This window comes from Haliotis rubra, unplaced genomic scaffold (genome assembly GCF_003918875.1).
Source record: "Haliotis rubra isolate DU_JTF1 unplaced genomic scaffold, ASM391887v1 Scf560, whole genome shotgun sequence".
In the NCBI taxonomy this organism is placed as follows: domain Eukaryota; kingdom Metazoa; phylum Mollusca; class Gastropoda; order Lepetellida; family Haliotidae; genus Haliotis; species Haliotis rubra.
In genome coordinates, this window is record NW_025767258.1 from 1 (window position 1) to 16,399 (window position 16,399).

The window sequence follows — 16,399 nt, forward strand, 5'->3', positions numbered from 1 at the left end:
ATGCACAGGTGAGGGACACACAGAGGGCTGTATAAAGGGGGGTGCTGATGCACAGGTGAGGGGAACAAGAGGGCTGTTTATAAGGGGGGTGCTGATGCACAGGTTAGGGGACAAACAGGGCTGCATAAAGGGGGGTGCTGATGCACAGGTGAGGGGACACACGGGGCTGTATAAGGGGTGTTGCCGATGCACAGGTGAGGAGGACACACAGGGCTGTATAAGCGGGGTTGCCGATGCACAGGTGAGGAGGAAACACAGGGCTGTATAAGGGGTTGCAGATGCACAGGTGAGGGAGACACACAGGGCTGAGGGGTGCTGATGCACACAGGGCTGTATAAAGGGGTGCTGATGCACAGGTGAGGGGACACACAGGGCTGTATAAAGGGGGGGTGCTGATGCACAGGTGAGGAGGACACACAGGGCTGTATAAAGGGGGGTGCTGATGCACAGGTGAGGGAGAACAAGAGGGCTGTTTAAAGGGGGGTGCTGATGCACAGGTGAGGGGACAAACAGGGCTGCATAAAGGGTGTTGCTGATGCACAGGTGAGGGGACACACAGGGCTGTATAAAGGGGGGTGCTGATGCACAGGTGAGGGACACACACAGGGCTGTATAAAAGGCAGTTGCTGATGCACAGGTGAGGGGACACAGTGCTGTACAGGGCTGTGCACAGGTGAGGGATACACAGGGGGTGCTGATGCACAGGTGAGGGGACACACAGGGCTGCTGATGCACAGGTGGGGATGCTGATGCACAGGTGAGGGTGAGACACACAGGGCACAGGGGCTGTATAAACACACAGGGTGCTGATGCACAGGTGAGGGACCACACACACAGAGCTGTATACAAACACAGGGCTGTATAAAGGTGTGCTGATGCACAGGTGAGGGGGACACACAGGGCTGTATAAAGGGGTGCTGATGCACAGGTGAGGGGACACACAGGGCACAGGTATAAAGGGGGTTGCTGATGCACAGGTAAGGGAGACCACAGGACTGTATAAAGGGGATGCTGATACACAGGTGAGGGGAACCACGGGTCTGTATAAAGGGGGTGCTGATGCACAGGAAAGTGGGACACACAGGACTGTATAAAGGGGGTTTTGATGCACAGGTGAGGGTGAACCACAGGGCTGTATAAAGGGGGGTTCTGATGCACAGGTGAGGGGGACACATGTGGTCTTGTAAAGGGGTAAAGGTGAGGGCTAACTGCATTGCTGTATAAGAGGATCACCATGTTTGTATTGAGCATCAAATCAAGAGCACGGGTAAGATGGACATGTGGGCATGTATGGGTCAGTCTGAACCCTCTTGTGTCAGTCTGAACCCTCTTGTAAGGGGGCCCCACAGGATTGTATAAGTAAAGATAACCCAAAGGGCTGTATAAAGAGGGTATGAGAACCCACAGACCTGTATAAAGGAGTGATAAGCCCTCATGAGAAGAATCCCGGGATGTATAAAATCTTGTACATAGAGGAATCATTTTAATCCCATGTGTGATAATATAAAGTCACAACATCTTTCGTTCTGGTTTGAGAACATAGATTCAGCGTCCATAAAATTTCCGAGTTCCATGCTGGTATTCGAACCCATGGACCTTCTGATTTGAAGTCTGATGCCTTGTCCACATGACCAAAGAGCTAACCCCCTACACAGACAGAACAAGAAGTTAAATGGGAAATCCCTCAACAATCAAAAAGGGGATATATCTAAGAATTTATTGCTTACTTTCTCCCTTTTGTTTCAGCTTCTGGGGAGGTTTGGCACTATCGAGGAGTGTGGCCAGGCCTGCTTGTTTCTGGCAGCAGAGGGCACCTTCTGTACCGGCATCGATCTCAACCTGTCCGGTGGCGCTGAGCTCAACTATGGCTTCAAGAACATGAGAGAAAGAACAGGCATCTACCAATAAGAGTGTTGCTCTTCAAGGAAGCTTTTCTTGCCACCTGTATTTCATATGGCCAACACGTATTTAGCTTTAAATCTTTCCATGATTGCATCATATCCTTCAACTAATATAGCATGTGTAGGGGCAGTGGGGTAGCCCAGTGGTTAACACATTTGCTCGTCACGCTGTAGGCCTGCGTTCGATTCCCCATATGGGCACAATGTGTGAAGCCCATTTCTGGTGTCCCCGTCATGATATTGCTGGAATATTGCTAAAAGCGGCGTAAAACCAAACTCACTCGCTCAGTATACACATGTTATTTGCCTTTTCATTATACTTTACTTGAAATATTTGAATTTGAAGTCAAAAAGAAAATATGTTTGGTTATGTATGTAAAAAGATATTTTTATATACATGAGTTTAATGCATAGATTTGATAATGGTATATTTTGATGGTAGGCATTTCATCAAATTCCACAGAACATTATGCAGAGTACAGCAAAACATGTTTGCTAAAACATTGAAATCAGATCCAATATGTTTCCTCTCTTCAAGAAGATCTGACGACAACTCCTCAGAATGTTTTTTTATGGAGAACTTTCTTTTTGGCCAGTGAGCATCAAAATGTCTGTATTCTTGGTCCTGATAAATGAAACATTCATACCAGAATATATGGGTTTTTTTCTATGTAAGAAAGGGCGATGAGGTAGCCTAATGGTTAAAGTGTTTGCTCATCACACCAAAGACCCAGGTTCGATTCCCCACATGGATACAATGTGTGAATGGGTACAATTTCTGGTGTCCCCTGCCATGATATTGCTGGAATAATGCTAAAAGCGGCTTAAAACTAAACTCACTCACTCACTCACCCAGAACTAACACATCAGATTCTGAATGTAGATAAAAAAGGCTGAAATACTGAAACAGAAATTGCTACATTTTGACTCCTGTAGGGCCCTAGTCACTAGTTGGGGGGTGACACAAGTGGTCAAGTCGGTCATATGTGCCTTACTGTTGTTCAGAGTTGCCTCCCTTGTGCCTACACAAAGTCAATGATCATGTTCAAATCCCTGTTCTGCCTGATTGTGTTTCAGGGTTTATTTGCACCATACCTGAGCTTGTGGAATTCACAAATGTGGTTTATGTCAAGGGCCTGCACTGACTGAAACCGACTTACACTATGTTTTAGGTGCGGCAGCTTTTGTAAATTATATTTCCTTTCAAAAGTTTAGACTCACTTAAAACACTCACTATATGCTATGGCTATATAAATGTATACATCTGAGATTGATTTCTCCACTATAGTCCGTCAACTGAACTTTTGGCACCCTGTTTTTCCCAATTTACCTTTTAACCAAAAATGCCTTTAAAATGTTTCTGTGCATACGCTCTTTATATCTTATGACCTATCTAAGGTTTACATTTAATAATTTTATGTCAATTATTAAAGCTTCTTCTTAAGAAGCCATCTTATAAAAATATGAAAAATAGAAGTAGTTATACAAGGGAGTAAAATGATACGATGGAACAGCCAACAACATGGTGTGACACCCGTGCATCTTGTTTACATTGTTACGCCTGCAAGCAAATCTACAGGGACTCTATAATCATCATAAATCCATTTTAAACAAGTAGATTCATTGAAGTCTTTAAAGACTGGTTGCTTGATCTCTTGTATCTATATCCAAATTTGAGCAACAGCTTGCATATGGTATGCTTTGATACATTGATGTCATGGTCTTCTTTTGAACAATATTTTCTTCAGTTTGCTTGACAATATGGATCGATGTAACCGACGCATGAAGTCCCTCACAACCCTTCTATCGAATTCATCAAGCTTTGTTTTCTTTGCATTTTTTGAGACGGTCCCCGAGTTAACAGCCATGTCATCGTCAGGCTCTGAAATAGTGTCATGGGAGATAACTCTTTGCAATATTGTTTTGCAGATCTTAGAGGCATTAAATGTCTTTTGGAGAAACATTCAATTGAAATGTTTTAAAAAGAATTTCGCTTTGCCTCGTGCTTGAAAAAGTTGTAAACTCTTTTGATTATTTGACGGTCATCTTTGTGCAACATCGTTTTTCCTACAACCTGTGCGTGTTGACGATCTTTGACATCACTTAAGCATGCTAATGTAAATACCCGTGCCTGTACATATCATGCTGACACACATTTTACAGTGTTGTTGGCTTTTCCATCACGTGCATTAACCCCTTGTAAAACTCTCCACAGTTTTACAATTATTATATGACAGGTTTAAAGGCAAAATCTTTAATAATCGTTTTAAAATTACTAAAATTGATATCTTGTTAGGTCACAGTATACAATTACCATATGAACAGAGTAGTGTTTTAAAATATTCAGGAGTGTTATATAACTTGTGAAAAACAGGGTGCCAAAAGTTAAGTTTACGGACTATAACTTGGGGGAACAAACTGCAAACCTTATGCAGATGAATTGCACGAGGATCATGCATCAAATTGCTGAAAAGCATGTGCTTGTGAACAGCTGCGTCTTGGTGTAAAGTTTTGTAAAGAATTTGCCAATTTTCACTGATTTTTATCCCCAGGCATGTAATGCGGGGGGATATAGTCATCGCCTCGTCCGTCTGTCCGTCCTGTCCGTCCATCCGTCCGTAATAATACTTAGTCTCAAAAGGGTGGGGTAGGTTTCGTTTCCGGAGCACAACTCAAAATCTTCTTAATATCTTTCAGTAAAACTTAGCAGATATGTGAGGCAGATCTTGAAGTGGTGCCTTTTGCTATTTGCAGATTTTTGTCATTTATTTTTTTCATGATTTCCATGGAAACGATTTGCACTTAGTCTAAAATCAAGCTGGACTTTAAGTAACTGTCAGATGATTTGTTCTTTCAAACACATGGGGCTGGGGATATGTCATCTTCTGATGACTCTTGTTAATAGTGTTTCTGTTTGAGAACCATATAAGTGGGGTCAAGAGAAAGATTTTAGGCTCCACAACTTGCTGTGCATAGTTGTGTCCCTTTGATATGACAGGAACTGCTGGTTACTGATTTTTTAACAAATTTCCATCATGTAGGTGATATACTGCTGAGTGCACTGTTAAACAACAAACAAATAAAAATGTCAAACAAATCATTTCAGAAGTGACTGAAAGACCTTTGGATGGTTGCTTTTCTTGATGATATACATTTTGTGTCATTATACTCATATCGAATATTTTTCAACCTCTTTTTGCCCAGCCAAAATGTGCCTGTCCACAATGTGACTACTACAATGCATGCTTAACGAACTATTTCTGGAACTTCCAAGTGTCCACCATATAATGTTGGTAAAAACAGTCAAGTTATGTTTTTACAACTGTAGTAAAGATGAAGATGTCTTTAGTATTGTCTGATTATGATGATGGTTTGGGGTTTAACGTCGGCTTCTGATTACATATCAACTCCTATATTTAAATGTCAGGATATTCCATGCCCATATTCAAATGAAAAAGCAAATCTACACTATTTGGTGACTGGACAAAATCCACCCCAAATTTGCCACCCCGGACAAAATCCACCTCTTCTTAACAATAAAATGGACAAAATCCACTCTTCTCAAATTGCTATTGTTAAAGGTTTTAGTGTGTCCTGATCTTTGATCAAGTTGTTTTTCTCAAGCATTGCAAGCATTGTTTTGATAGCATTTATGTTTTCCTAATTGGCTGTTGTTCCTAGATGTTGTTCTCTATTTGTCACATTTTGATCACTACTTAATCCTCTTTCATGTATCATTAAGTAGTCTCACACTTTGATCATTACGTAATCCCCTTAAAGAATTAAGATGTTTTTGTAAGCCTGATTGGAGCCCTTTATACTCATGTTTTGATAGAACATACTTTTTAATGAGTTTGAGATCATCCTGTTTATTTTAAACTAATGCAGCTTAACTGAATCTACATTCTATGCCCCACTATGCTATACGTGTTTATAACTTACCCCTACACACCCACACTCACATCCTAGGCCCCTCTTTACACTATCATTTAATTTAATCCTATCTCTTACCTATTAACAATTATTACCCCTTTTTATTTCTCTTTTCCCTTCATAAACTCGGCTTTTACTATTTTATTTCGTTTATCTGTTTTTAAACGTTTTTATTCAAAATTCCACTTAGGTTAACGCCCCAGCATTTACATTTTTTTGGGTACGGTGATTTATTCCTTATTATAAACTTATTAATTATTATCTTATATCCCACCTACCCTGTCGGCGACATTGGCTACAGTCAGAAGCCGACGTTAAACCTCAAACCATCATCATCATCCTGTTTATTTTAAATGAGTTTGAGATCTTCTGCTTAAGATAAAGGCTTCTATAGTACATTTGTATATTATAGTTTTTGTCAAAAATGCAACTTCACCATACATCATGGAAGTGATATGGAACAACAAGGGTGGTTCGAAGTTGCTATATCAGGGTTATTCGTAAATAAAGAAGAAAGAAAGCAAATCAACAATTAGGTGGGAGTATTCCCACTATTTATAGGCATATTTTTATGCCTTTCATTGTCTGAAACAAACAGTATTACAGTGTTGGGTTTAGTATTACAGTGTTGGGTTTAGTGTTATATGTTGGGTTTAGTGTTACATTGTTGGGTTTAGTGTTATATGTTGGGTTTAGTGTTACATTGTTGGGTTTAGTGTTACATTGTTGGGTTTGTTATCATAATGTTGGTTTTTGTGTTACGGTAACAGTGTTGCATTTAGTGTTGCTTTAGTTTTCCATTAACGACCTTTCCTTTAGTGTTAAAGTGTTCAGTTTAGTGTACTGTAATCAGGGTTTAGTATTATAGTGTTAAGTTTAGTGTACTGTAATCAGGGTTTAGTATTATAGTGTTAAGTGTAGTGTATTGTAATCAGGGTTTAGTATTATAGTGTTAAGTTTAGTGTACTGTAATCAGGGTTTAGTATTACAGTGTTAAGTTTAGTGTACTGTAATCAGGGTTTAGTATTGCAGTGTTAAGTTTAGTGTACTGTAATCAGTTAAGTTTAGTATAGTGGTTTAGTTTAGTTAAGTTTAGTTACTGTAATCAGGGATTAGTATTATAGTGTTAAGTTTAGTGTACTGTAATCAGGGATTAGTATTACAGTGTTAAGTTTAGTGTACTGTAATCAGGGATTAGTATTACAGTGTTAAGTTTAGTGTACTGTAATCAGGGATTAGTATTACAGTGTTAAGTTTAGTGTACTGTAATCAGGGATTTGTATTATAGTGTTAAGTTTAGAGTTACTGTAATCAGGGATTAGTATTACAGTGTTAAGTTTAGTGTACTGTAATCAGGGATTAGTATTACAGTGTTAAGTTTAGTGTACTGTAATCAGGGATTAGTATTACAGTGTTAAGTTTAGTGTACTGTAATCAGGGATTAGTATTACAGTGTTAAGTTTAGTGTACTGTAATCAGGGATTAGTATTACAGTGTTAAGTTTAGTGTACTGTAATCAGGGATTAGTATTATAGTGTTAAGTTTAGAGTTACTGTAATCAGGGATTAGTATTACAGTGTTAAGTTTAGTGTACTGTAATCAGGGATTAGTATTATAGTGTTGTTTTAGTTTTACAGTAACACCTTAGTTTTAGTGTTCTAGTGTTGAGTTGAGTTTTACAGTGTTGGCTTTTGTGTTACTATAACATTATCGGGTGTAGTGTCCCTGGTTCTGGAAATAACAGGGCTGATTTGTCAGTCCAAACTTCTGGAAGCGATGTATATAGACATTTTGTTGATATTGTGTGTGTCACTGTTATAAAAAAATAATGTGTGTGGTTTAGAAAAAAGGTTGGAATCAAACATTGACTTCAAAATGCTTTCATCTTGTTTCTTTACTTGGTTTGTTTTAGTCCTTTTTGAATAAATATTGCTTAAGAAATACAGATATGCTTGTTATTTATATTGGAGTGTCTGAAACGCAACCACCTCTGGAGCAACAGCCGTGTACAGTTCCTGGGAGATTTTCACAGTTCACAATAACTCTAATGATATCCAACCATCTGCAAGGGTTTGTTGTAATTGTCTGTTGTATTCACAGATGGTGCATGTAATGTAGCAAGAGTGCCACGGATGTAATGTAAGACACGATATTTTGTACATGAGATAATATAATGTAAGATATATATAATGTAAGATATTTTATTAATTCAAAATAACACCACAATATGTTTTAACATTTAATAAATATACACAAATATCAAGCAAGTATTTGGTAACATAGCAAATATTTTTTGTATGTTTTGTAAATATGTATCACAATGATATAAACACGAGGTGAATAAATATATCTTTTTACAAGGTTTAAAAATAGTCCATGCAGGTGATAACAGCAGCAAAAACAACAAAGGAATATTTTTCTTAATTATATTTGTTTTGATGTTCTTTATGAATGACCCGGTTTCCTCCCTCCCTTCCCTAGCCTGCATCTACACACCTCCTCCTCCTGCACCCCCATCCCCCCTTGAGTCCCTGCTACACCTTCTTCTACAGCAGATGTTTCAGCAAAGCTTATCGCATTAGTCCATGCCTGTAGGGGAGGTGGGGTAGCCTAGTGGTTAAAGTGTTCCCTCATCATGCCGAAGACCCGGGTTCGATTCCCCACATGGGTCATATGTGAAGCCCATTCTGGTGTCCCCGCCGTGATATTGCTGGAATATTGCAAAAAGCGGTGTAAAACTAAACTCACTCACTCTTCTATACATCCCCGCTGCTCCTCCTCCAACACCGTTCCCCTCTTGTTCACCTTGTCTCCTACACCACTTCCTCCTCCTCCAGCTAGTAGGGTGCCTCTGAAACCAAGTCCACCACAGGACAAATGTCAGCCCACAGGGCACCTGCTGGAATATTAAATTCTTCGTCCCAGCTGAGGCTTTCATCTTCACTTTCGTCCTGCCCGCCTGCCTCCATCCATGGGGGTATCCCGTACAGTGGGTCATTGGGAACCCCCTCCCCTCGGGACCAGGCATCCCCTGCCACTTCCCACCACAGGCTGCCAGGGGACACACACCACTTTGGATCATATAGTTGGCTGGAACAGGAGTCCGATTCAAGTCCCTCAGCCTCAGGGTGATGCTGTTTTACTGAGCACGTGTCTTTAACTTCTGTTTTTTTATTAAAATATTTTCGTCGTAGGGCAGACCCTCCATACTTGTTCACAATATACGTCATACCCGCAACACCTGAAACAGGAGATGTATAGTGTATACTACCAGGAATACGGATGAAGGGTTGTGTCCCTTGGTCGTTTAAGGATCCACAGCTCAATGTTTTGAAACAGATTTTTGTCCCGATCATTATCATGTTCCTACAACATGCCCAATGTGTTATTGTGTTTCACATGGCTAACGTGTATTACTGGTTTTCCTCCCATTTTAAACAGATAAAGTAATCATTAAGTTATATGATGATGTTTCCAGATTTGTCAGCGCCATGATGGTGCCACCAAAGAAATGCATCGCTTCCCGCTTTCCTCCCCAATCAGACTGACACACCGTGATATAACGAACATGTCCTCTCAAAGCGGATTTAAACCCAACTCACTCACTCACTCCTCTATTGTAAAGACAAAGGCACAAGGTTATAGGTTAGAGATTTGATGTGATAAGCCCAACTGACACTACTTACACAACAGAGCAGTCCCTCCAGTGACGACAGCTTTCGCAAATCCAGACTTCAGTTCTGTAAAACATTAAATACGACATGTGTATTACTCAGGTACATAAGCCTCCTACCCCACCCCATTTGTTGTTCCTTTGTGGCGAAATAACATTCAGGAAGGTATGAAGATTACTGTTTTGTACACCAATGTAAAACAACATTCACTCATGTAAAGGCATGGTGTAGACAACTTACCCAGATCGACCTTGGCGTTCTGTACCACAGAGCGGGGCAAGCTAGAGAGTATGGACCTGGAAACATACATCTTAAAATGGGAACTAACGAATAAAATATCAACATGATCAATATATAATTCCTTAAAATAAGTACATAGTTCGTGAGTGCGTGTGTGTGTGCGTTCGCGCTAGACCAGTCTCATCCTTTTTAAGGCAGCCCCAAAAATGTATCTAAATGTTTAGTTCTATAAGTAAATTGTTAATCATAGGGCGCCTATGAATAGTGACAAGTGTCAATGGTCTGTCACTAAGCCCGTCATTATAACGGCTCCTTAACCGAATCGGAAGCATTTAATACAGGTTGACCATATCTTACCCAGCTTCTTGTACGACGCTTTTAGCAGTGACATCGCGTAGATGTTGCAACGTCAGGGAACTACACACTCCCTGTATAACACCAAACAAACCCATCTCTAAAGCTTTCCAATAAAAAGACGCAGTGATTGTTGAAGTGTCACGTGACGCTGTCTGTGACGTCATTGGCAGCCACAACGCAGGTGATGACGAATTTTGTGTAACACTGAACAATCTGTATGTAGAGGGCGTAGAGAGGTTTTTCGGTTTGGGGATTCTGAAAAACTGTTTTAGAATCAGTTTATTAAACATATTTGTCGTTTTGACTGCAGAGGGTGTTTTTTGCGTTGCCGGCGGTATGGATGTAAAAAACCAATGTAAATCAACTCAAAACGGAAATATGTATATCGCTGTACCGGTGTCCTGGCAAAGTTCTTCCAGAAACAGGAATAGAACTAGTGATTCATCCACTGAGGCTGAATGAAACTTGAACTTTACTCACACATGTAAAAGCCAGAAGGAATACATGCATGGCCAGAAGTAGTGCAAACATTATATTTGCTACTTGTGATCATGGAGTTATATTGTTTTGGCCATTAACGATGACCATATGCCTAACAACGGGTCCTGATAATCTGAGGGGTACCCGGGTCCTCCTGAAGAAACCCAACTCAGTTCCCCTCAAGTCTACAATGATTGGTTAAGTCAAGACTGAAATTAAGACTTGTTCTTGCCTATTTGTTTATTTATTTATTTATTTGTTTGTTTGGTTTGTTTGTTTCTGTGGTACAACTGTCTGCGATATCAGTCATGTGCCGTTGTCCATTCAGATTTTGTCTGATTGTCACAAGGTCAGGTTTACAGTCATGTCTGTGGTCTTCCACAACATCAATGAACCCCGCCAAATGGTACTTGCTCCAAGATATATTCTTGTGCATATGCAGCGTTTCTGCAGCCGCAAACACAACAAACAAAAGAAATCGACTTTCGTCAGACCAGTGGGAGATCGTTTCACATCATCAGAAAACCCACATTTCCAATATTTTCTTGGAAAATGATAACTTATTATATCAACAAAATACTGGGAACTGTCTGTCTTGCGTGAAAAGAAGTAGAAAAGTTTATTCACTCGAGAGATGCCTGGGATGTGGATACTGATGATAGTCACCCTGGTTTAGATTTCCCACAGTACAACCTTATTCTTCAACCATTGCAGTGGGGCACAGTCAAATAGCTATGCCATCGAAACGCCGGGCGAAAATAAAATAAAAAATAAACAAACAAAAAACTACGGTATGAAGTCAAACAAAGGTGTACCGTTCACTTTGCCAATTTTGCAAGTTTCTAATTTGTACATTTTTATTTCAACAGGCAACTTGTTATTGCAAGACAAACTGATGAATATTATGTCTGAATCAGTTAACATAGCCTTTGTCTTACACACACACCTGTGTGTGCGCGTGCGTGTGCATGTGGGTGTGCGTGTATTATTTAGGAGATAAACCTACTGTGTGGGAAAATGAGGGGGTATATAACGAAATTATAATAGCTCTAAATTTCATTTAAAACCGAACGCGTAGCGTGAGGTTTTAAATGAACAATTTAGAGCTATTATAATTTCGTTATATACCTCTGATTTTCCAACACAGTAGGTTTATCTCCATTCTACCATGACTATTTTATGAACAATTTCAGTTGGAACTCTTTCTTTGGTTATGAGTCAATACGTGAAGCGGCCTCGCATTCCAATCTCAAGTGGCATCGCCCGAAACGGGGTGATTGGTGGCATACCGTCAATAACTAACAAACTCCAGATTCAGTAATAACAAATCACGTTGTTTTTTTCAATGCATTAATCACCGATCATTAACTGATAAGTTGGAAAACATATATCAAATAAGTTTAAAAAGCTTGGTTCACATTTGAAAATTCCACCGTAGACCCTTTCCCCACCAGAATAATGGCAGCAACCTCATGGCCTTGACCTTGTCTCGGAAGTCATTGTTTACATTTACGTGCAAATTTGGAAAGATGCGACAGGAGAGCCTCTGACAGTTTGCGCAAGGTTAACCTGATTGTATGACTGAGATAGTCTTTGATATCTAATTACTGGTATACTGGTACAAAATTTAAGAGTAGAGGCGCTTTTGCTGTAACGAGAAGTCCGTGTTGTACCGAATTTAGATACTGTTGAATTTTGCGCCCTGTCAACTTGACGACTTCACGCACCTCTACGTCTGCGTGCGACAGCTGTGGTGACCCTTACACACTCATGTGTGTACTTTGTGCTCAAATTCGATTCTACGGATATTATTTTCTACATTTTGGAAAGTGTTTTGTGACCTAGTGGCTTCAAAGTGTAGTGAATTCAAATTGAATCGGATTCGCTGGCATGTTCGCGAGGCTGTTGACAAAGAGCCAGATTTGTGGTGATATTTCCGAAAGGATGGAACAGGACATGAGGGTGTACCTCTGGCATAAACACGGTAAGGTAATTAATTATACTTTAATAGACTACTTTAGATCAAGCAGTGTAATGGATAAGAGGGATCATGACTAAGCTAAATAACTTTTTCAACGATATTATACTTTTAGAAAAAAATATGTTGGGCTAAACAGAACGGTTTGCAGATTCTGTAATTACTACCGCTAAATTTGAAACAGTACACATTTCAAAATATCATTTTGTTTGAACTGATAACCCAACTGTTTATTTATGTGGACGGAAGGCATTAAAATTTCTTCGGCGTTCGATGTTAATGCATCCTCCGTTACCGGATCAAGATCAGTGGCGATATCGTTGACGAAAGCTGATAATAAATTTAACACGGAAATTATGTAGCAGTCTATTGCTGGATCTATTCTGACATAACATAGAATCAACGTAAACATATTTGTTCTTGCTGATTTTTTATTCGGAAAGCAGACGATGTTTTGATCTTGTTCGACTGAATATTTGTTTCCATGCTTTCGAAGTACTTTTGTATGTATAAACACCTATTGCTGTGATTTACGCCAGTAGTGAGTCGAGCCCGTCATCGCTAAATCCATCTTTAAAGACATATGTGTAATTTCCGACAGCAAAATCGCCGTAATTTATAGATGCATCGGTAGGTTGTTTGGTGTCCGCCATGTTGCTGGGCAGACAAAAATAGTGCATTACCGTAAACCATGTATGATTGCGCACGGAAAATCAGATACCTGTATAACGTGATTATATACCCCTGAATGACTTTAATTAACCAATCACCATCCAGTGTTTACTGAAGTCATGGTAGAATCTTGTTTATGGTATTGAATTGTGCATCTGAATAGGTCTCTAACATATGGTCTTTAATTTCAGTTTTGCAAGTTATGATATTCGGTTTCAATCACTTTGATCTAACGTTGAATGCTTGTTATTTATGCTGGAGTGTCTGAAATGCAACCACCTCAACTGGAGCAAAAGCCGTGTACAGTTCCTGGGAGATTTTCACAGTTCACAATAACTCTAATACTATCCAACCATCTGCAAGGGTTAATTGTAATTGTCTGTTGCATTCACAGATCGTGCATTAGGACGTAATGCAGTAAGGGCGCGACAGATGTAATGTAAGATATTTCACTAATTTAAAATAACAGCACAACATGTTTTAATTTTTAATAAATATATACAAACATCAAACAAGAATTCGGTAACAAAGTAAATATTTGTTGTATTTAAATATGCATCACAAATGATATAAACACGAGGTTAATAAAATATCTTTTTACAACGTTTAAAAATAGTCCATGCAGATGATAACAACAGCAGCAAAAACAACAAAGGAATATTTTACTTCATTATGGTTTTTTTATGTTTTCCTTTATGAATGACCCGGTTTCCTCCCTTCCCTAGCCTGCATCTACACACCTCCTCCTCCTCCTGCACCCCATCCCCCCTTGAGCCCCTGCTACCCCTTCTTCTACAGCAGATGTTTCAGCAAAGCTTGTCGCATTAGTCCATGGTGGGGTAGCCTAGTGGTTAAAGTATTCCCTCATCATGCCGAAGACCCGGGTTCGATTCCCCACATGGGTACAATATGTGAAGCCCATTCTGGTGTCCCCCGCCGTGATATTGCTGGAATATTGCTAAAAGCGGTGTAAAACTAAACTCACTCACTCTTCTATACATCCCCGCTGCTCCTCCTCCAACACCGTTTTTCTCTTGTTCACCTTGTCTCCTACACCACTTCCTCCTCCTCCAGCTAGTAGGGTGCCTCTGAAACCAAGTCCACCACAGGACAAATGTCAGCCCACAGGGCACCTGCTGGAATATTAAATTCTTCGTCCCAGCTGAGGCTTTCATCTTCACTTTCGTCCCGCCCGCCTGCCTCCATCCATGGGGGTATCCCGTACAGTGGGTCATTGGGAACCCCCTCCCCTCGGGACCAGGCATCCCCTGCCACTTCCCACCACAGGCTGCCAGGGGACACACACCACTTTGGATCATATAGTTGGCTGGAACAGGAGTCCGATTCAAGTCCCTCAGCCTCAGGGTGATGTTGTTTGACTGAGCACGTGTCTTTCACTTCTGTTTTTTTATTAAAATATTTTCGTCGTAGGGCAGACCCTCCATACTTGTTCACAATATACGTCATACCCGCAACACCTGAAACAGGAGATGTATAGTGTATACTACCAGGAATACGGATGAAGGGTTGTGTCCCTTGGTCGTTTAAGGATCCACAGCTCAATGTTTTGAAACAGATTTTTGTCCCGATCATTATCATGTTCCTACAACATGCCCAATGTGTTATTGTGTTTCACATGGCTAACGTGTATTACTGGTTTTTCCTCCCATTTTAAACAGATAAATTAATCATTAAGTTATATGATGATGTTTCCAGATTTGTCAGCGCCATGATGGTGCCACCAAAGAAATGCATCGCTTCCCGCTTTCCTCCCCAATCAGACTGACACACCGTGATATAACGAACATGTCCTCTCAAAGCGGATTTAAACCCAACTCACTCACTCACTCCTCTATTGTAAAGACAAAGGCACAAGGTTATAGGTTAGAGATTTGATGTGATAAGCCCAACTGACACTACTTACACAACAGAGCAGTCCCTCCAGTGACGACCGCTTTCGCAAATCCAGACTTCAGTTCTGTAAAACATTAAATACGACATGTGTATTACTCAGGTACATAAGCCTCCTACCCCACCCCATTTGTTGTTCCTTTGTGGCGAAATAACATTCAGGAAGGTATGAAGATTACTGTTTTGTACACCAATGTAAAACAACATTCACTCATGTAAAGGCATGATGTAGACAACTTACCCAGATCGACCTTGGCGTTCTGTACCACAGAGCGGGGCAAGCTAGAGAGTATGGACCTGGAAACATACATCTTAAAATGGGAACTAACGAATAAAATATCAACATGATCAATATATAATTCCTTAAAATAAGTACATAGTTCGTGTGTGCGGATGTGTGTGCGTTCGCGTTTGCGCTTTCAAAAAACACCCAGCAGCACTGGACCAGGCTCACCTTTTTAAGGCAGCCCCAAAAATGTATCTAAATGTTTAGTTCTATAAGTCAATTGTTAATCATAGTGCACCTACATTTTAATGAATAGTGACAAGTGTCAATGGTCTGTCATTAAGCCCGTGAAATGACGGCTCCTTAACCGAATCGGAACCATTTAATACAGGTTGACCATATCTTACCCTGCTTCTTGTACGATGCTTTTAGCAGTGACATCGCGTAGATGTTGCAACGTCAGGGAACTACACACTCCCTGTATAACACCAAACAAACCCATCTCTAAAGCTTTCCAATAAAAAAGACGCAGTGATTGTTGAAGTGTCACGTGACGCTGTCTGTGACGTCATTGGCAGCAACAACGCAGGTGATGACGAATTTTGTGTAACACTGAACAATCTGTATGTAGAGGGCGCTGCCAGAGAGGGGGTTTTCGGTTTGGGGATTCTGAAAAACTGTTTTAGAATCAGTTTATTAAACATATTTGTCGTTTTGACTGCAGAGGGTGTTTTTTGCGTTGCCGGCGGTATGGATGTAAAAACCAATTTGTAAACTGTGTAAATCAGCTCAAAACGGAAATATGTATATCGTTGTACCGGTGTCCTGGCAAAGTTCTTCCAGAAACAGGAATAGAACTAGTGATTCATCCACTGAGGCTGAATGAAACTTGAACTTTACTCACACATGTAAAAGCCAGAAGGAATACATGCATGGCCAGAAGTAGTGCAAACATTATATTTGCTACTTGTGATCATGGAGTTATATTGTTTTGGCCATTAACAATGACCATATGACTAACAACGGG

At 40.2% G+C, this 16,399-nt stretch overlaps 1 protein-coding gene and 2 long non-coding RNA genes across 3 annotated transcripts; 2 read left to right on the forward strand and 1 right to left on the reverse strand.

Annotated features, from left to right (window-relative positions):
• The first annotated feature begins 242 nt into the window (after nt 1–242).
• LOC124254034 lies at nt 243–2,553 on the forward strand. The gene is made up of 3 exons (XR_006892370.1): nt 243–271; nt 689–705; nt 1,747–2,553. It is a non-coding gene; the product is annotated as an uncharacterized LOC124254034 (long non-coding RNA).
• A 3,105-nt stretch (nt 2,554–5,658) lies between these two features.
• On the forward strand, nt 5,659–7,777 carry LOC124254033. Its single transcript, XR_006892369.1, has 2 exons — nt 5,659–6,879; nt 6,931–7,777. It is a non-coding gene; the product is annotated as an uncharacterized LOC124254033 (long non-coding RNA).
• A 6,532-nt stretch (nt 7,778–14,309) lies between these two features.
• On the reverse strand, nt 14,310–15,874 carry LOC124254035. The gene is made up of 4 exons (XM_046687905.1): nt 15,780–15,874; nt 15,388–15,443; nt 15,160–15,213; nt 14,310–14,713 (listed from the first exon to the last, which is right to left on the reverse strand). The coding sequence occupies exons 1-4, from the start codon at nt 15,872–15,874 to the stop codon at nt 14,310–14,312; spliced, it is 609 nt and encodes a 202-aa protein (XP_046543861.1).
• Between the last annotated feature and the right edge of the window lie 525 nt (nt 15,875–16,399).